Here is a 22172-nt window from a genome sequence, read left to right as displayed (position 1 = left end):
GGGTGGAATAGATTGGGGTAGAGTGGGTGGATTGGAGTAAAGTGCAGGGTGAACTGGATGGGGTGTATAGATTGGGGTGAGATGGACTTGATTGGGGTGGGGTGGTCTGGAGTGGAGGGGTGTGGGGTGGAATGCAATGGAGTGGAGTGGGTTGGATTGGAGTGGAATAGATTGGATTGGCGTGGGGTGTACTGGATTGGATTGAGATGGGGTGGATTGTGGTGGGGTACATTGGGGTGGGGTACATTGGCTTTGGTTGGATTAGAGCAGAGTGGATTGTATTGGAGCGGGATGGGTTGTATTGGAGCGGGCGGTTTGGAACAGGCAGATTGGAGCAAGGCAGATTGGAGCAGGGCAGATTGTGTTGGATTGGAGCAGGGCAGATTGTGTTGGATTGGAGCAGGGCAGATTGCTTTGGAGTGGAGCGGGACAGATTGCTTTGGATTGGAGCGGTGCACATTGCGTTTGATTGGAGCGGGGCAGAATGCATTGGATTGGAGCAGGGCAGAATGCATTGGATTGGAGCGGGACAGATTGTGTTGAATTGGAGCAATGTAGATTGTGTTGGATTGGAGTGGGGCAGATTGGAGTGTGTGGGTTAGGAGGATTGATCTGTGGTGGACTGGAGTGGTTTGTATTGGTTTGGAGTGGATTTGTGAGAGGTGGGGTGAATTAGAGAAGGGTTGACTGGGGTGTACTGCTCGATTATGTGTTAAAGCATAATTTCAGAAATTGCACATAAGAAACAATGTCGCTTTACAATAACATAATCCTCCTCTTTTGAGAGCAGCGCCCACAATCAAAAATCAAAGAATACATGAGTGCAAAGTGAAAAAGAAGACTTGCCAAAATAAAAGGAAGTTAACTATAGAAAATAAATCTTTGCAGTTTTGTTTGTCCTTCTGGGCAAGTTTTTGCCAGACACAGGCCTTCTGTTTGCAGGGCACTAAATGTTAAAAAGAACAAAATAGTACCTCATTCATAGGAGCAGTGGACGGTACACTTCACTGTGCATGAAAATGTATGTCACAGGTGTTCCTTGGGTATTTTGCCACTACTTATCTGTGATTATACTACTATGTGCTTCACATACCACTTGGATATGAGAGAGTGTGTATTTTTCCTATTCCGAAACAGGGATTCTATATGGGCTGGAGGACAAATAGGAACATCTGTTCAATCTACACACTCCTAAGACCTGGGGGAATTTGTCAACCCTGTAAAAGTTTAATTTTGAATTTCCTCTGCATTCCTGGGTAGGTATTTTTACCTGTTGATGTTTGGGAGCGTGGCATCAAGGAACGTCTGCAAAAACATGACAGCGCACTTTGTGACTCCGCAACCGCACCCTGGTAGCTGCCCGAGGCCAAAAGGTGCAGTGAGCACAACACCTGCACATGAGTGGGAATGGAACTGCTGCGCAGGGTACTGCTTTAAAGATGTGTTTTAAGTAATTCAATCTAATATCACTGCACTACTTAGCATGTATTTTTCAAGGATTTCCTACTCTGTCTGTTGGAAAATGGTAAGCCTGGTTCAAAAAATCCTCTCCTGTTTCCTCCTCCTCACGATCACATAGAGTGCAGCCTCCTGATGCATTCTGGGCCAGCTAATATAGTTTGCACACAGTTACCACCTGAAAGGAATCCGTGCAAAATTGATGTGTAAACAGCCATTTTTGCGACTAGTCACTAATTGCGACTTCCTCTGACATAGTGTTTGTAAATCGCTAATACCAATTCTGTATTTGCGACTCGCAGATATTGGTCGCAAAAAATAGCTATTCGCAAATCAGTTGCATTATTTTTTTTTGGTTGCTGCCCTGTTTGCGAGCGATTTGTGAGTTTCAAATTGTTTGTACACCAGGGCCTAAATCCACTAAATGCTTCTGTGCAAAGTGAATCTTCAGAATTGCATACATTGTTCAATGTGTTTGATATAAATTGTGTGTGTGTGTGTACGTAATAAATGAGTACAGACCTGCCAACCTAAACAAGCATTTGCAATGCAATAGGTCTCGCATTTACGCAAGTTTGAGCTATTGGCATTGTAAATGACAATGCCTTTTATGTTTTGGTTTTTAAAACATAGATAAAAGGCATTGTCATTTACAATGCTAATAGCTAAAACTCTTGCAAAAGCAAGACCTATTGCATTGGCATTACTAAAAAAAAAAAAAAAAAGTACTGTTATGGCTGTATTTTAGACAATACTGGTTGCTTAGCTTCATAGCATTCAGTTTTGTATTTACCATATTTTGCAGTATCCAAAGAAGGTTACCTAACCGTTAAGCCCAGAGATGTTAAATAACCCATAGAAGGGAGTGTTTTACAGTTGAGAAACGTGTTCAAATGTAATTTTGGTAGTGCCAATGAGGTACTCGAAGAGCAGGTATTTAACTACATATTCAAAATGTACACAGCCACCTCTCTGAATGGGTTTAATCAACACAGAGCGCCATCGGCCAAGCAGTGCTTACTACGGAGCGACTATAGCACAGAACAAAATGTATTTATTTATCCTGGTGTGGGTCTCTTCAGTGTGGGAACCCCTATGCCCAAAGGTGGAGATGAACTTGCAATACTTAAAATAGTTTCTGAAATAAAAATAGTTTTGACTTTTTTTTCTCAACAAGTCCCTCGATGGTCTCTCATTACGTCTCTTCATGCAGCAGTGCGCTTTCTGCAGAGTTTCACTGCAAGAACAGATGCTTTTTATAAAATCGCCCTTCAAAAGAAAAGCACCAAATAAAGAAGGAATCCAAAAGGAGCGCTTCTGCTCGCTAAATAAATTCATATCGTAAAATCGTGCACTGCGCCATGTGTGCAAGACATCAACCACGTGCCAGCCCTGGGGCATCTTTGGGCAGACCAGCGGGATCCAATGTGTTTATCCCACCAGCTCAAACGATGCAGCATTCCCAAAATGCACCAAAACCTGCAGCTAAGGGAAGCTGTCGACTGTTGATAATGACCCCCCCCTAAACTAGGCTTAACATTCATTTAAAGGAGGCATATATGAGAGGAACCGCATGAAGGTTAAAAGGAGGCACGCAATTCATGATTTAAAAATAATAAAAGACATACACATCACAATCAATGCCTGCATGGACCACCTTGCACGGTTAACACGGTCTCGACTGTCTGTGTGTGTAACTTGGTACTAAAATATTAAAAACCTAAAACAAATAACACACAAATACAACGCTGGTTTGCCTTTATACAGCTGAGGTAAGGAACGGTGGCAGCACCAGCCATTGCCAAGGTGGGGGTGATTGGGGGGGGGTGTTGTAGGGTGGTTACTTTACTTAAAGCGACATGTTCACTGTACCCCATTCACCCATTGTTCTTTACCCCCATACGGGTGAAAACCCGGTACAACTTACACACACAAATTTCTTCCTAGGACAAGCTCAAATGCCGCCAGGCTCCCTCAGAGCAACCTCTCCCAGCACTCGCACCGAAACAGCGTGCTTTACCTGCCGACCCGAGCTGTGTGGCTGCAACACCTTCAGCATAGATACCTTCACGTGGGAAAGAGGTGCGTTTTGCAAGCAGTCGGTAAGGACACTGCACAACAATTTCAAGAGCTCATATCCAGATTCAGTGCCCCTGCTCTTACCCGAATGGCAAACGGCTGATCGAAAAGCAATGCTGCAGAACATTTTTCCAACTCTTTTTTTTTTTTTCCCTCGACCCAAGAACACAAAACAAGTTACTGAGGAGAGAAAGCAGGGATGAAAAAGTACCTTCAGGAGTGAGACATGGGGCAGGGCGTGTCTGGTGGGGAAATAAAGAGGCCTGAGGTGGAATCAAGGCTACCAGCCTAGGGCCACGGCATGCGGGCTGAATTATTTTTTTTAAACAAAAAAAACTCTTGGTCCCGGCACAACTTATTTTACAAATAAAGCAGTTTAAACATCAGTGCAGCCTCTATTGCAGACCGCTACCCCTTCCTGCTTGCATGACTCCGTAAACCCCCTCTCGCCATGTTGTTGTGACCCCATATCTTCGCTGCGCACGTCCACCTCCCAGCACAGAGGCTGGATGTAAACACACCCGCGGCCGGTGACACCCAAGCCCAGCCCCGCCCCGCAAATAAAAACTCTTACTTGCCGCGGCTCCCTCCTCGGCGCTGCCCCCGTCACTGGCTCCATATTTCATCCTGGCGGGACACTGGGGGGCTCAGAGCGGTGATGCGCGGAGAGGCCAGCGGCGCCCCGCGCCCACAGGCTCTGAGAGCAGATTGAGACATATCGGCCCCCGATAAAACAAGTAGAGCCGAGGAATCGTGGTAAGCGCAGGGGGGGAGGGTGTTGTGTGTGCGCGCGCGTGCTTGTGTCTGTGTGCGTGCAGGGGGGGCTGGGTGTGTGTGCGCACGCACCGTTAGTGCATGTGAGCCAGCGGAAGTAGGGGCTGTGTGTGCGCTCTGCGAAGCGCGTCCACAGACCCAAATCGGCGCGTGCACTTGTCTGTCTCCCTTGGGAGTTAACACGGCGACTATAAGTCTCGTTGGCGGCAGCGCTTCGCGCTGCAACGCCAGCGTGACCTAAAAAAATTCTGTGTGAGAAGTGGCATGGCTATGAAGGGGTGGGGTGTCATGCCTAGAGCTACTTGAGAAGCACTGTGCCCGCCACAAATCGGGCCAGGTCCACTCCACACCAAAAAACAAAAGGGTGGCTGTGGCTATCACGATGTCCTGGGGTGTTTTCAAACCCTTAGTGGGCATTTGCTGCTTAGAGCCTCCAAAAAAGAGCTGAAAGGCCACTCTGTGGAGTGTTTTCCAGCTGACTTTCCTGGCTTTGTGTTATTTTTGCTCCTGAACGGGTGACTGTGAGAAGGCAGCTAAAATCGTGTGACACACGGAGGCACTGTGTGAGTTGGCAGGTCTGTGAGTACCATCCAGTTGGGATTAAATATACGTAGGGCCACTGGAATTATGCGATTGTGGACCTGTGGCATTTTTCGCATCATTATAGATAGATAGACTGCTGATTTTTACTTAAAAAAGTTGTTTGTAGCTCAAACAGTTAAAAAAATTACTAAACACACAGCTACACATGTTGTTGTGCAGTGGAACGCTCTGCAAAGGTTGACTGGTTACCTTTCAGTTGCTTAGTGCTACATTTGGGTGTTAAACTGGTACTAATGAGGTACGACCAATACTAGTCTGTTAATAAACGTAAAAAGGAGAAAATAATGAAGTAATACTATCACAAAATGTGCCACATTATGCCGCATAATTTGCCTTTCTTGATGCACAATTTACTCAACCCTGCCACATAATTTGGCCTTCCTCTGCCGCATAATTCAAGTGCCCTGAATATAAGGGATAAGGTTGCCTTAAATGCACTCTTTGAAGGCTGCCTTTCAGTGTACATGTGCTGTGGCCCAACCTGACAGCGCCACAAAATTGAGTTACTGTTGCAATAAAAAAACACATTTTCTAATTGGTAGAGCAGGTTTAAGTTCCTTCCTTGTGAAATATGTTGGTTGAATTTAGTAATTTTTCAAGTGGATGTTTTTTGATAATTTGCAAAGGGATGGTCTCATGTGTCAACAGGAATTTGGGCCAAGGCACTCGTACTGCACATCGGCGATTATGCAGCAGATATTCATTTGGCATTGCCTGTATTGCAGTGGTTCCCAAACTTTTTTGACCAGCTGCTTCCTTGACCCATTGGCCTTTTCCTGTGGCTCCCCCACTGTTCATTTTTTAGAGGGTGGGGGGATGTAAGCCCGGCCTTTGGAGTACTTGCATTTTTCTCACTGAAATTAATTGGGATGAAGCTGATGAAGGTATTATAATAATATACACAGAGTGTTTCGTTTTATTCCTAGTTACACTTCTTTGCCTATGCATTTTTTTTAGAGTACCCTTTCAAGTTTTTTTATCCCACTTACATTGCTAGATGGCACCCCTATGCATGTAGGCCCCATTGCCAAAGTATTTCTGCGCTTGAAGAATATTTGCATGCACTTCCATTTCTACCCATGTCGTACTTCCAACACACCAGTCTCAGCAGGGTGACTCATGATTTTTTAAACCACATACAGCTTTATTTTTGCTGTCTCCTCTCTAAAATTGCTTCCAAATCAATACAAGCCAGATAAATTCCTCTGGTTTTATTTTTTAGAAGTCCCTCTTCCTTACTTCAAAATGTGGGGATTATGCCATATTTGGTGTTTACTTCCCTCTGCTCAAGGAGAGAGCAGGCCTGTCTGGAAATGTGTGTAGACTGAAAGAAATGTGTACTGGAAGTACCTATGGTTCAAGTCCAAGCGTCCATAGTACTTAATGTGTTCAATAGACAGGACAACTGTACTTTCCTGATAACTTGCATAGGTGTCAACTGCATTTGGAAAAAAACAAAACTATTAACGAGTCTAACAAAATATATCGGGCATCTTTCGCTTACTTTGGGAGTGTTGGAACGCGGGGATCCATTGAAATATGGAGGTCTTCTCCCTCGACATGCCATCAATTAAGCACTGCGGAGACCGCTTTAGGCATTTCACTTACAAATCATCAACATCATGCTTTTAAGTCTAATTAGTTTAACTGAAGCCAACAAGCCCTTCAACATTAAATGCATTAAAGTGCTTGGTGCTCTGCTCCCCTGGCTAGGTTTGACAACTCCCGAGGGAGCCACTGCACACAATTCTGGAACCACTGCCTTTATTGCATATAGGATTGTGGATTAGCATCTGGGGCAGGACCTCCCATTTGGGGCTAGTCCAAGACTGCTTTGTATAGGATTGTTCCGCTTGTGGCTAGACAAAGATGAGCAGAAACAGTGGAATGGAATGCTACTGATTGCATTGCTTGTGGTTAACACAAGTTGTCTTGAGTTTTCGTTCATCACTTTTTGGTTGTCAGACTGATTGGGTTGTATTCTTGTCCTCCGTCTTCGGGTCTGGTGTTAACCAGTCCCTTTTGACTATATTAAAAAATGTGTACAATATGCTTACATGTAGGTGATTTCAGCCAGATGTCTTCCTCCACTGGTCTGTTGCTGTCATTTTTTTTTTATTCTGCTGCCTACTACAGCATAAAGTATGGGGCAAAGAGTCAGCCCATTTCAGCCATTGGTTAACTTTACCCTGAGTGACAGTTTACTGCTCTTTCACAAGAAACCTGAATTACAGCGGTAAATGCTTTATTGATTAGTTAAAATCATGTTAATTTTACAAACCTCAGCAGTGAATTACTTAATTAAAAATTCTACAGCTATTAAATTGTATAAAAACAAAGTGCAAGTGTGTTGTGCGTATAAAATTATGAAGCCAACATTTCATTTAAAATTGACCCAACATTTGTCTTATATCTTATAACCATTGAGGCCTGCGTAACCGAGTTCGTGATGACATTAGTTGAAGTGAAGCATTGTTCAGCTGATCTCTAACAGCCTTTAGCATTCAGATTTTGTAGAGATGTTTCCTTGTGGCCCAGATTGCAGGGGGTGGCTGAGCAATCTTTGCGCCTGGGTGATGGACGACCCACTGAGTTGCTGTTCATGTATAAATTTACAGATGGTCGACTTTTCTAACACTTTATAAACCTTGTAAAAATTGTCACAATTTATCACCAATACTTTAGGTTTCTGTTTTTCACTGGGTACACTACTCACTATCTTACTTTTATCATAGTGTTTGTGAAATATAATATAAAACTGTGTTAAACCATATACGGTTTCTTTTTCCTCTGTCATCACCCCAACCCTTCTATTGCGCATTATATTATCAATAATTGGTTTTATTATTCCACAGGAACCGCTGTTTCTGATACTAATTAATTGAAGTGCAGCATTGTTCAGCTGATCTCTAACAGCCTTTAGCATTCAGAATTTGTAGAGATGTTTCCTTGTGGCCTAGATTGCAGGGGGTCGCTGCACAATTTTTGCGCCTGCCCCAGATATTTAGACCCATGGCATGCCCGGGTGACGAATGACCCACTGAATCAACAAATTACAGCTTGCCTGCGAGGGCGCACTTGCTGTTCTAAAAACAAAACAAAAAAGCAGGTTTAAGACGCTTCCTTCTAATGTGCCAAAGTGCTGGACATGAGTTATTGACTCCTGTTTATACCCACATAAGCGTCAGCTTAATATTGTTAGCCAACTCTTCCAAGAATGGATTAGGTTTTTTGGGGCAGATGTATCATCCTTTTTTTTTTTTTTTTTGTCGCAAACGCTGCGATTCATAAAAAAGCAGCGTTTGCGACAAAAAAATCAGCAAGTGCGATGTATTAAAAAATCGCATCGCAAAATTAAGGAATTGCAAAATTTGCGATTCCTTAATTTTGCGCAAGCATTTAAGAATCGCTTTTTGCGATTCCTTAAATGCTATGTAAGAAACATTACAGTTTTGCGATTTCACACTAAGAAATCGCAAATTACCACCAACTTGTAGTTGGTGGTAATTTGCGAATTCTTTTACAAATGCACTTTTTGGCATTTGTAAAGGTGGCATGTGGCGCTCCTACATGCCCTTAGAGCTTGTATGTGCGCCCTATGCGCACACATGTAAATTTCAGGGTTGCAGCAGGGTGTCCTTAAGACACTCTTGAAATTATTCTCAATTTGCGATTAGCAAATTGCGAATCGCAAATTGAGAATAACTTCCCATTCCTTCCTATGGGCCTCCTGGTCCATAGAAATGAATGGGAAATTATTCCTTAATTGCGATTAGCAATTTGCTAATCGCAATTAAGGAATTTTAAGAAATCGCTAAAAAATAGCGATTTTCTACATACATCCCAAATTGCAATTCTCAAATAGCGATTTCTAAAAAATCGCTATTTGAGAATCGCAAATGATGGTGATGATACATCTGCCCCTTTGTCTCTAACTGCCCGAATCTAAACAGCATAAACTGATGTTTTAGCCACAGTAAGAAATGGTTGTTAAGTAGGCTTGGTGCTTCAGTTCTTGGTATGAGGTGATAAACCTCCAAGCATGACGTTTGGCAGCTAGTGAGTTCTGATCTTGGAGGTGTGACAAGCAGTGCTTTGTTTGAGCTGGTGGTGTTTGGTGCACGGCACCGACACTTAATTGTCAACACTGCACCCATGACAGTCTGCCACATGGTGATGCTGTTCATCTAATTTAGAGATGACCACAGTGACAATTGTTTATGAATAAAATGTACATACAAAAATTACTAATGCCTGGCGCCCAATACATTCCTTTAGTTTTGGGGACGTGAAGTAATCTGAACTGTCGCACTTGCAGGCGAGAAAGATAGTTTGCTAGTTGTTTTGGTACCGTCTTTGGCAGCAATGACCGTGGCACTGGGTGGTGCAAGCTGCAGTAGCCTCCTGGTCAGTGCCATTGCACTTATTATATTACAAATTAAGCACTGGACAAGACTTTGGATGATGAGCTTCTTAGTCGAGTGAAGGATGTTCTTTCCATGGGAAGGGCGCAGTCTTCCTTTAGACCTAAAGCTGTGACGTATGACTGCAGATATGCTCCCCACAAATTGTTCAAATTTCTGCTCATCTGAAGGTCGATTTCATGCCAGCACAAGTTGTGTAAGGAGCCTTTTTCTGATGCGCGTAGCGTCCAGCATAACTTTATAAATGTGTTCATTGATTGTGGTCCTTGGTTCATTAAGCCAAATTAGAGCCATACTTGAGCTTGTGCAGCTGACCTCTGGCCCTTCTGATTGTGGCTTTGGGTTTTTGACTTGCAGCTTGGGCAGCCTTTTTGGCGGCAGCGGCTTTAGTAGATTTTAGCGACTTGACAAATTAGTTCCCTTCTATTCCAAAGACTAGCTAATTTGAAATGTTTCCGTTTTGGCAAAATGTTTTTGCTTTTAGCATTTAAAAAAAACAACATATTGGTGAGCTAGTTCAACCACAAAGTATTTTTTTTAAAACCAGACCAAAACAAGCATTGACAAAGCCAAAAGGCTGACAGCCAATTCCCGACCCATTGACTTTGCAAATGCTCTTCTCACGTTTAATGTCATTTCCTCTCCTCCGTTGAAAACCTCATTATCAGTTGTCTAATACTTAACAAATGCCTATTCACTAGCTAACAGAAGGCTTGTGGAAAGTTACAGCATCTGCTTTGGAAGTGAAAAGCATCTTGTGCAAGAAAACAGTTTAATACAAAAACGGGCCTTTTAACCCCACCGTGTAAAATCAATGTTAATATGGCATCCGTGGTCAGGCTAACGTAAGTCAGTACATTATGTTTCTTGATTTGTGTGCTTCCAATGCTTAAGTATGGTTACCTACTACAAAAATGTATTTATTATATGGGTTTTATTCAGCATAAAATATTGCACTTTCCAGTTAAAATGCGTTTTGTTTCCAAATGAGGAAATTTGCTGTCATTGGTTTCCATAATGGTTTACTGTTTCGACACCCCTGTGCACACTCATTTTGAAAATCACGTTGTTAGGTTCTCTTGCTATATTACCTCCGATATATCATACAGTAAAAATGACCTTTTTTATCTTCACCATTTCAGGAGCAGAATGCGGAATAAATGCTGAAGTCGACAAACACCTTGAAATGGGCAAAAAGTTGTTGGCAGCTGGACAGTTGGCTGATGCCATTTCGCACTTCCATTCCGCTATAGGTCTGTATATCAAAACCTAAATGTGTTAATCTCTTTTCAATAGAGCATAGCCCACGTAAGGAATGTGACTTTTGTGATTGATAGTTTCTAAGTATGAAACATTACTCATTGAATGAAAATGGTGCTGCATCCGGTTCAGTATTGGTGAGTTCTCACAGGAGGTGGTTTAGTTCCCCCCTCACCCAGCTTTACTGAAGGGCCCTTTTCTAAATATAAAAAAGGCATCAATCTAATCTATTCAAGTTTATGTAGTACCCACTAGTGCACAATTTAGAAAGAAGGGGACCCCTACTATTGGTGAACTCACTAAATGTAGGGAATATTTTAAACTAAATTTATAACGTACCTAATAGTGAGCTGATTAAATAAGCCAAAAACAACCTAGGAAACTAATCTGACAAGTAACTAAATCTAATCATGCATGAACAAAGATGATGACTATAGTGATTATATAAAAATATATTTTTGTTTTATTTTAATCATTTTCTTGTGTTTTGTTACACATTTCAAATTTATCTATTCATATTAATTTAGAATGACAAACATATGTGAATATAACAGTTGTGCAAAAAAACAGCTAAACAATACAGAAACATGAATGAAAAAACTAATAAAAAACAGAAAAAGAAACCAAATATTCAAATGACAGTGATGGTACACAGGGCTATTGGAGTAAGCAAAGCGGTGGGTGGAATCTCTACGCGCGTTTTCGGCATTTGCCTTCTTCAGGAGTCCGTCATTTGCAATAGGACATATACATAACACTGAAAAACATATAAGAAACCGTGTCATACATTATGCATATTAATAAGGTTATATGTCTTTCTAAATTAATATGAATAGATAAATTTGAAATGTGTAACAAAACACAAGAAAATGATTAAAATAAAACAAAAATATATTTTTATATAATCACTATAGTCATCATCTTTGTTCATGCATGATTAGATTTAGTTACTTGTCAGATTAGTTTCCTAGGTTGTTTTTGGCTTATTTAATCAGCTCACTATTAGGTACGTACCCACTAGTGCACTCACAATCTCAATCAAATGACCTATAAATTTGCCCTGCATGAGGCTCTAACGATTAGAATCCAAGACACATTTTAGATTGCTTTAAGTATATTATGGCAAAAGGGTTTGGCTTGTAAGTGTGATTCATGTAGCAGCATGGTATTGTTATGTTGCTCCATTATAGCAAGGTAATAGTGAATGAATGCAATGGAGTCTCAGGTGTCAGAGAGGATGCGGTGACTGTATTTGCTGTGCTGGAAATATGTTAGTCAGGATGTAGGCGGAAACATCATGCTCCCTGGCCTCGATTAATAACGACACCAACCTTCTGAAAAGCCACCTCGATATTTGTTCTTCAGTCTTGCTGAGAGCGGTCTCGTTAATAGTATTAAAGCAGTATGTTCCAAGCACGTAGAAAATTATGACATTGTTCCCATACATAAATTAACAGTGGCAAAGCCAATGTATTTTTTTGTGTGCTAAATTGTGTGAGAAGTTGGCCTGGTATATGATGCGCACTAGTTCTAGTGATCACCTTGTACCATGCCAAGCAACCCTTATGATGATTGGTTGTAAGTCAACCTTATAGACCAGCTATCCTAGTAGCGTGGACATAGCAGTCTTATGCTAAACTCTGTAAAGGCATGTGAAGCAAGCTGTTTTACCATACACAATCCCCTTGAATACCAAATGAAAGGACACCACACCGATATATATTGAAAATATATATATATATATGTTTATTTACTACAAATATCCCCTCTACTCTTTATGAGCACAGAAGCAAATGCGTTAAAACAAAACACAGTTTAAATACACAAAAGTTGCACAATATGGATGAGCCCTAGGGGCCACTTAAACCATATACTAAAATAGTGGTATAAGAACCACCAATTGGAAAGGAAATAGGCCTAGGGCCTGGGGAATCGCTGGAGCTGTTCGGGACTAACAGTGAAGAAGTCGGGAAAGGCCCGCGGGACTCGGGTGCAGTGCTTAAAGTGCACGCATGCACCAATGCAAAGTCAATGGTGCGTAAAAGTTACAAAGTTACTGCAAAAGGAGTCTTCCGACTGGACTAGGACCACCAAACTTTAGAGTTAGGCACTAGAAGGGTGTGCCAGTGTAAGAACACCGGCGTTAGTAAGTTACCTCACCCACAGGAAGCGGGTGCACAGGTGCCAAAGTGTGTCGGGTTTCGTCACGCAGTCTGATGGTGCCTGAGGATGAAGATGCTGCAGGCGTCCAGGCGAGAAGTGTCCGATGTGATCCAAGGGTGGATCGAAGATGTGAAGACCTGAAAGCGGAGGGGACAATGTTCAGAAGTCACTAGCCAGTGACTGGCGAGGAACCAGGATGGAACCAGGCAATGTCTGGTGCAAACAGGCGATGAGGTGCAGCTTGTCTCCGCAGCCACGTGGACACGAAGAGGTCTAGGACGTCGAGGAGTCGATCACGAGCTGTCCCACGAAGGCTCTAGCTGATGGCGGTGTCGGCAACTTGATTGGAGCAAACAGGCCTTGGCTAATGCAAGCCACGCACGAAGTGAAGAAAGCTTAATTCTCGGACCAGCAAGGTCAGAGGTGCTGCTCCTTTTTACAGGAGCGAGGGCCAGTCTGGAGCAACCAAACCAGCCGTGTAGTTCGTAGATTTCGTCGCCAAGATGGCCACTAGCCGCGTGGCAAGTGACCGGGATGACGCGTCGAGTGGCAAAGTGCAAAAGGGCCCCACGCAGATCGTGGAGATGCTGGGGGGCTGATCTTCGGTGCAGGTGCTGCTCGGTGGTGGGGCTTCTCAAACCCCAAAGCACAGCGTCGAGGGAGCCTCGGGTGCTGCGCAGTCAGCTTCTCGGGGGTCTTTCAAGATGGCCGGTCCCACGTCTCTCGATGCCTCCACGGGTCTCTTCTTTTCAGGGACTGTGGATCGGGCTGTGAGATGTCTGGGAATCCAGGTCTTGTCAGGCTCTGGGCTCGGGCTCTGGCGGGAGGCGGCGGCAAAGCAGACGTCGAGTTGCTGGTTGGTGCCTGTATTCACAGGGTGGTCACTCCTTGGCCACAAGGGAGATTCTCTTCAGTCTTCTGTGCAGGAGAATGTCGAAGTCCAGTTTTCTTCTTAGTTTCAAGTCGAGTTCAGGATGATCTGAAGTCTTGGGACACAGCTCCTACTCTTATTCCAAATCTAGGGGCCGGATTACCTGCTACGTCCCTCCTCTGGGTGGGACCAGGAAGGGGGGTGGTTACACCCCCCTTTCCTTTGTCCAGCTTCGTGCCAAGACTGGGGCTGGAGAGCCCCAGCACCGGTTTGAACTGGCATATGCACAAGGACACCTTGTGTGCCCCAGGCATGTCTCATTCTATTCAGCCCTGTCCTACCCAATACACAAAATACTGTCTGGGGTGGTGCTAGCACCTCCCAAGGCAGGAAACCCTTTGTCCAAGCCGCCCTCGCTGGAAGGACTCCCAGCAGCAGGAGGTCAGACTTGTGTCTGTGGTGGCAGCATCCATTTTGTGATGCTGAGGCTCTAGTTTAACTTTAACTGGGGTTTAGGTTAGGTACATGTCGTGTCCCTCTAAAAGGGTGGAATGCTACCCCCGTCGCCAGAACTGGCGAGGGGGTTGTATTCCAATTCGTATGACACCTTACTCGACATGTTTTGATAAAGCCAAACCAAAGTTAGCAAATAACCACGAGGATTATAATGCACTTAAGAGTATATGGTATGGCAGTATCATGGAACAGCTACAGGAAGTGGTTCCGAAAGCTGCAGACAGGCTCAGCTCATGCTAGAGCACCATCTCACATATTTCCAAGCACTCTGCCTCCAGGATTGATGAGGCCTTCCATAGGAGTGGCTGATAGGAACATATGTGTCCATTTTAGGTTCGATATAGGCATACTATACCTAAGTAAGGGGTGATTACACCGACTTACCTCAGCTGAGTGATCAGCCAGTTGTGTCAAATATGGAGGCCAGGCCAGGGGTGGCACAATACGTGCTGCAGCCCCTGGTAGGCCTTGAAAGCACCTATGCCCTGGGTACCTGGGGTACACTGTTACAGGGGCCAATAAGGTGAACCAGTTCCAATTGGTAATGTACCTAAGGTACATGGAGTCCATTTTAAGGAGAGAGCAATTAGCCTGGGGCCCTGAATAGCAGGATCCCAGGCCAACTAAGTCAAAAACCAGCTAAACACTAGGCAAAAAGTTTGGGGGTAACCATAGTCAGATATCCACCTTCCTACAAATTGTGTAAAGTGTTTGGTAACAGTTGGCACATTTGCATGTACTGCGCTCAGCTGCCCTAGATAGAAAATCCATAAGGAAGAAACGTCGGTACTACAACAGTATGCACTTTGAGAGGTAGGGGCCATTTCCTGGGCAGGCTTCATTAGCAGACTAAAGCATCACCCTCAACAAAGATTAACATGAAATGGAGGTCGAAGATGAAGCTTTCGTTGTAGGTGATGAATTCAAAATGCATACCCACCCAAATATTGTTTTCAAGCTAATGCAACACAAATACTGGCCCTTTAACAATATTAGGAAAATATAGCTGTAAATCTAAAATATCATGGCAGCGAGGTAAAACATAATGAACAGCAATTAGTAAATAGCGCCAGATCTTTATTAGAAGCCAAGACTTCAAACAGCAAGCACTTCCTAAACTGAATAAATGACCAATTGATAGATAATCATGTCAACAAAGTAAATACATTAAAGGGCACGCACTACTAATTATAAGCTACAAGTTAGGTCGCATCTGCAGTAGAACACCAGGTTTTCTTGAGTCCACCGTCATCTAACCTTAATGGGAACACACATGGGACAGAGTAACAGTTCTCCAAATGCCATGGACAGCCCAATCAAGCAACGGCAAAGTAGTAAAAACACCTGAAAGTGAATGTCTGACGCGATGCAGACCCAAAGCTCCCTTTTTTGTCTGCATTTCTTCATTTGTACTTTTTTAAAGAATTGGTAAGTTGAGGACATCTATCTATACAGGTAAAGCTCTCTGTTTCGACACCTAAAAACAAGCACTAAAAAATTCAGCAGGTCTGTGTCTTTTTTTATTTTTTTGTTTTGCAAAGTGTTTGGTAGTAATTCGATGACTTTGTGGTTGTTGCCTCCACCTGTCATACAAAGAAAATCCCATAATGAAGCAATATCTTGCTGTTACAACATTTTGGGAGCGATTCGCTGGACCGCTTTGATAAACAGATTGCTTTGCTTTGCTTTCCTTAAAGAGGACTGTTAAGAAAAGGAGTTAGAAGGTGCTGTTTGTACTGTGAGTGGTAAACGTAATCAACATACACAGCAAAATGCGTAGTAGATAATTTTGACAAAGGGCCACCATTTCAATTGCACCTGTAAAAAAAAAAAAAAAGCAAAAAAAAAAAGCTTGTGAGTGAACTTGTCTTTGATTGAATTAAACACAATGAGCTCAAAATCCAATAACACAGTATTATGACAGAAAAGTAAAACTGTTGAATGTGCAAGTATGATTAGGGAATAATACATGTCTTTGTGAAATGCTAAGTCATACAAACAGCAGCACTTCTTAAACGAAAACCGCAAATAAATGTTGCCGTGTCAGGCAGTTGCTGTACGTTAACAAGCATTTACAATGCAATAGGTCTCGCATTATTAAAGTTTGAGCTATCGGCATTGTAAATGACAATGTCTTTTATTCATTTTTTTTAAAACCTGCAATCGGTACACGTACAGTCCGTGCTTACGATGAGCAAGGCTGGCAGTAAAAGAGACTGCCAGCCTTGCTTCTCATAAGCATGGACTATAAGTACAAAGTGCTTGTTTACGCACCGAGTAAACTGGGTGGCATTGCTGTGTCACAGGAGTAAACGGGCTGGCGTTGGTACAGGAGTAAACGGGCTGGGATTGCTGGGGCACAGAAGTAAACCGGGTAGTATTTCCGTGGTACAGGAGTAAACGTGCTGGTGTTGCTGAGGCACAGGAGTAAATGGGCTGGCGTTGCTGGGGCACAGGAGTAAACGGGATGGTGTTGCTACAGGAGTAAACGGGCTGGTGTTGCTACACGAGTAAACGGGCTGGTGTTGCTACAAGTATAAAAGAGCTGGTATTGCTGGGACACAGGACTAAACTGGGTGGTATTGCTGTGGCCAGGAGTAAACGGGTGGTATTGCTGTGGCAGAGGAGTAAACAGGTGGTATTGCTGGGGCACAGAAGTAAACTGGGTGGCATTGCTGTGTCACAGGAGTAAACGGGCTGGTGTTGCTGGGGCACAGGAGTAAACGGGGTGGTATTTCTGAAGTGAAAAATTAAAGTGTGGTGCTGAGAAAAAACCACACAGGGGTATTTCAAAGGAACAGTTACATTGAGTTTGCAGGACGGAGTTTGGGGGTCGGTGGGGGTGTCGTCCAGTAGTGAAGAAGTTGAGTGACTCAGGGCGGTGGTACTGGGTGCAATAGAGCCAGGGCTGACAGTTGCAGGGAGGCTGCTTAGGGAAAGGCCCGAGAGCGGGGATACCCTGGGAGCTGGGGTAAGAATGGCACACTGGTGTTTGAGACTGCCAGTGCCGAGGAGAAGTGAGTGAGGGTGCACAACTGGCACAGCTGGGAAGGACACCTGTTGGTGAAAGCGGCACAGCTTGGGGTTAGGACACATTGGCTCTCTGGGAATCGAACTCCTGGGCGAGGAGTCCCCAAGACTCTGCAGATTCCACACATATTTCTCTCTCTACTTGAGTTAATAGCCAGACAACGTTTAGAAGACCACAAAGGAAAAACAATGCCCTGGGAGAGCTGTACGTGTACACTTCGGGCAGTGCACACCTTGCTACACACATTGTCCCACTCACGCACACACACTCTCTCTCTCTCTGTATGGCATGGGATATGCGGAGTATGACGCCATCGGATTGCTGTAGGCGCACACACACACACACACACACACATCTGCACAGACTCGCACGCGGCGGTTAAGGGGTGTAAATACATGCACACTGGAAGTCATGACATAAACTAACGGGCCAGGGGGATCTGAACACGTGCACATAAGCACATGCACACACAAACAGACGCACATACTGCTAGGCGTGACAGCAACACTGCAAGATTTGGGGATCAGTGCAAGGACGCACACTGGAAGGTATGATACGCACATACATGTTCAGGGGTGGATGTAAACACGCGCACAGACACAAACAAGACAGCCCTAAATAAACACACACCTCGGCGTGAGTGGCACACCAGGGTCCAAAGACACACAGACTCACAGCTGAACACGGCGGCGTACTTCCACGGAACCCGAAGGCGGACAGATTGTGCCCCGGACACGAATCAAACAAGCACTGGTGGTGAACATGCCTGTTCCGAGACAGGCTTATAGCAGAGAGCCTCACAGACAGACAAGCGGATACAAACAGTGCGTAGACGCACACACAAACAGACAGAGGCGGACTCACGGCGAAACACTGAGGCAGTCAGGCACACTCACTGCAAGCACCCATACACATTTACGGCGTCTTAGAGAGGCAGGTCGGGTCACAAGCACCTTTACAGGCAGACAGACTTGTTGCCAAGCAAGCAGGCACAGTGACAGGTCCACAGGCCCACACTAGGAAACACTCGCAGACAGACACACAGACTGGCAGTGGAAGGGTCACAGAGTTACAGACAGGGTCACATACAATCTGTTTCCCAGAAAGACGGGGTGACAGAAAAGCAGTCAGGCAGAGACTCTAGATGCAGAGCACCCAGACAGGGTGGCAGCAGACAGGCAGACAGAAGCAGGCAGGCCAGACAAATAGACAACCCCTACACAGAACGACATCCGGCAAACATACCCGAATGCGCAGAAAATAACGCGACACAGACCGCATGCGCCTGCCCTCACCCCGGAAGCAGAGCCATTCAGGGTAAATTTGGGGAGTCGCGAAAGTTTGGAGACCGCCAGAATCCTGGTACATCAAAGGCTTTTTGGGGCGCACAAAACTAATTCTACCTTCAGATGTGCGGCAGGCCTGCTTCATAACGACAGTAAACCAGCGTGAGGAGAGACTCCCGCAAAGTGAAGTCTGTGACCCGCATGATCAGTTGTTGGTTAATGTTAAATAAAATGTTCTTTTTTTATTTCTGCACTCAAAATAAGGGGTTTGGGATATTGTTAGGTTAAGCTAAGTTCGTAGATTTATATAGGGAAGCTTATCCAGGAATCTGTCCATAGGCACGGAGGAAGAGTGCCGCCGAGGCTCGAACCCAGATCCCCAGCTCCCGAGTTGACAGTTCTGACCACTGTGCCACATCCTATCGTCTGTTGACGGTACAACCTTTATTTAGTAATGATCGCTTCGTCTGTCTCGCACAGAAAGGACACATCATTTTACATGACTAAACGGGAGAAGGCAAACTAAAAACAAGGTGGAGAATACTAAAATGACAAGCCTGTGGGTGGGGATGTGACATAAACACAGCAACTTGCAGAGATAAGAAAAAAAGGAACCGCCGGAATGCCTAGTGCGCAGGGAACCGTAGAGCGCGTCTCACCGTTGGGTCTCATGTTGCAGCACAGGGCGGCCACCAGCATCAGCCTGGTCTCCATCTCGCCTCCTTGTGTTCTCCCAACACCAGTCTGCGCCTCTTGTTCCTGACAGCCTCGTAAGTACGTCTAACACGGAGAACCGCCGCAGGCACGGGGGCCGCAGAAGGCTCCCGCCTTCAACCTCGAGCGCATTGGGATGATGCCGGCAGGGACAGCGCAAGTGGAGTCCCTCCTGAATGACAAACAGCGCTTCTCCTCAGCCTTGCACAAAGCGCCGACCCGCTGACAACTCAGGCTGATGGGGCTGTCCAGGCGAGCGCGTGGTGGGTGGGAGCGCTTGAAAGTTAAGAGGCCCCTGCGCGTGCTCATCTGCTGTCCGAGGGCAAGATCCAGGCGCGAGCTGAAAGACAAGCCGTGCGCATGCACATGTGCTGTCGTGAACCAAGCTGATAGACACGCCGTGAAAAGCAGGCGCTGCCCGGGTGAGGAGCGAAGAAGCCCCTCCCGCCTGGCGTCGACGAGTCTTCCGTTTCAAGGCTTCTTGGTTGGTTGGCTATCAGTCAGAAACCAATCAGAAACCTATCAGAAACCAACCAATCAGAAACCTTGACTTCCACCGGCACCAATCCCAGCGCGGCTCCTCGTCTGACGCCAGAGGAGCTGCGCTCGGGGATTTCTGAGGCTCCCGACCTTCCCGGGCTGCCGCGGTGTTTACGCTGTGGCAACTTACTTAGAATTTCCCTACAATGCCGCTGTGGGAGGCGGCGGTGATTTTAAACAGCGCTCCTTCTTGCACAGAGCTCCACAGTGCCTTCCCATGCGTAAGGGGAGAGGAGCCCGGTGAGTGGGGTTGAGGGTGGGGGTGTACGCGCGTGTGTCTGACTGTGTATGTGCGTGCGTGTGTCTGCTTAAGGGGGGGTGCGTGTGTGTATGCAGCGTGTGTCTGTTTAAGGGGGGGTGCGTGTGTGTGTGTATGCAGTGTGTGTATGTGCGCATGCGTGAGTGTGGCTTGGTTACAGAATGGGAAAATGAGGCACGGCGACGTGCGCGCTCACGAGGTAGAATCTCCGGCAGGAGACGCTCGTGACAGTCTGCTGTCTACATTCCCCTGAAAGTGATGACATTAGTTGTCTCGCTAGACGCAAAAGCTTCGCTTTTGCACGCTAAAGCTTCGCTTTTGCGTACGTCTAGCGAGACCTAAAAAACACACAATGGTTATGCCTAACACCTTAGGAGCTTCGTAAACAAACCTCCCCAGTGCTGCGCTGTCCATTATCCAGTGCTGAACTGGACGTCCAGCGGTCGCACGCAGCACTGGGGAGGTAGTGCCCGTGACGACCGTTGGCCGACGGCAGCACTTAAGGGGTTAAGAAAGGACTGTTTGTTGTCCCATCACTGAAACTTCTGTGAAAACAAATAGAACAGTGTACAATCTACAAAATGCAATATACTTGATGGCTAGCCTAGCCAATCTAAGCCATGGTAAACCATGAAAAATACATGCATGCTAGTGGATGAGCCAAAAGTCATCTCTTTCTGTACTTGTACTTTTTAGAAGAATTGATGACATGATGTCTTACAGACAACTAAAGGTGTCTGTAATTAGAGCCAAATAGCATTAATTAAGGCAGTACGTCTGTCTTATAAGTGAAAGTGATTTTTTTCCATTGGTTGGCAAGTGTATGTATTTTTGTATGGATGGATGCTTGTGAATGCAATACTAAGTCAACCGTTGGATAAGTGAGTGCTTGGATGGAGGAGTAACTGCCCAATTGCATGCATATGCAGGGAGTTCATATGTATATGGATGAATGGTGCTATGCATGGTTGTGGCTGGATTATTGTTGGGTAAATTGGTTACTGTATGATTATATGATGAGTGACTGGGTGGATAGATAAATGAATGCAGATAGGTTGCACCAATCCTACAGGCTGAGTCCTCAGCCAACGGTAGCGTTCTGCTAATAGCATAAATACCAGTGCATTAATGATATATATTCTCACTCTCTCTCTCCAGATCCATAGCAGTGAAAATAGTTTCTACTCTGCTTAAGGCAATCATAGGCAACCCTGACTTTCTGCCAGGCCTCTTCAAAACTCTGTATAACTTTAGGGTCCAGAGAGGTTTATCGAGATTAGCAGATTTATAGTCCAACAGTAGGCTGACCGCTTTTGATGCCTGTTTAGAAACCACCTGTATAGAAAACCCTAATAGGTATTCTCTCACTGAAAACAAAGTATGAGCATCAGGGAGCAGAGAACTCCTCTCTGTCAAAAACGTATTGCTGCAAAAATAATCTGTATAATTATAATTTAAGGAGTATGGAGACCTAATGGTCTCTGCAGACCACTCCAAACATAATTACTTGTTACATTACGTTGCGAATGAGAGATGGGAAGAGATATACTTGAAACATCATGGGTTGCTGTCTGGGAAAGAGCAGCAAAGTCCTGTATCATTTAGGTAGAAAGAGAATTGCTGAGAAGTTAATTGACCCTGGTATCTGACTGGTTTTTCTGAAAGTAGTGTCTTGGAGGTAAGAGATATTTTCGAAAGGATGCAACACTCCCAGATCAATGTTTTACATGTGGTGGATCGTTTGGCCATAGAAACCCTTTGAAAGGCTTTTCTTCCTCACGTTAAATATATAGTGTAGGAGGTTCCAAAGGACCCTCTAGCCGTTTTATTGGGAGATGTGGGTAGTGGTAACCATTTGTCCTCTTTTGTTGCGCACTTGCACATTAGTATTCCAACTTCTTCTTGAGGCTCGGCTCTCTATAAGCGACAAGCAGCAAGTCACAGATTTGGCAATCATCTCTTTGTGGTGCAGTAAGTCTTGGAACGTTGGTGCCGTGGCGAAATTAGCATTGACAATGAACGATACAGAAATAACATTTGGAAAAATCTGGAGGCCATTCACCACATATTACAAGTCTATTAATTCTCTGGGCATTTATTATCTGCCATCAAAAATATTATCAGATGCAAATATATGGCCTCGTGTATAACTTTAAGATAGTTGAACATATTTGAGCTATGGAAATGCTGATTT

The 22172-nt window shown here is 44.7% G+C and overlaps 1 protein-coding gene across 1 annotated transcript in view; it reads left to right on the top strand.

Moving 5' to 3' along the window:
* Window positions 1-22172, top strand: part of DNAJC3 (DnaJ heat shock protein family (Hsp40) member C3) — a 264365-nt gene that overhangs the window by 10262 nt on the left and 231931 nt on the right. The window contains exon 2 of the mRNA XM_078657961.1: window positions 10481-10591. Coding sequence (XP_078514087.1) covers window positions 10481-10591 — 111 coding nt within the window. The remainder of the gene's footprint in view (window positions 1-10480; window positions 10592-22172) is intronic.

This window comes from Lissotriton helveticus, chromosome 8 (assembly GCF_964261635.1).
Source record: "Lissotriton helveticus chromosome 8, aLisHel1.1, whole genome shotgun sequence".
In the NCBI taxonomy this organism is placed as follows: Eukaryota; Metazoa; Chordata; class Amphibia; order Caudata; family Salamandridae; genus Lissotriton; species Lissotriton helveticus.
The sequence above is the reverse complement of the archived record's forward strand: the minus strand, read 5'-3'. Positions and strand labels throughout refer to the sequence as shown.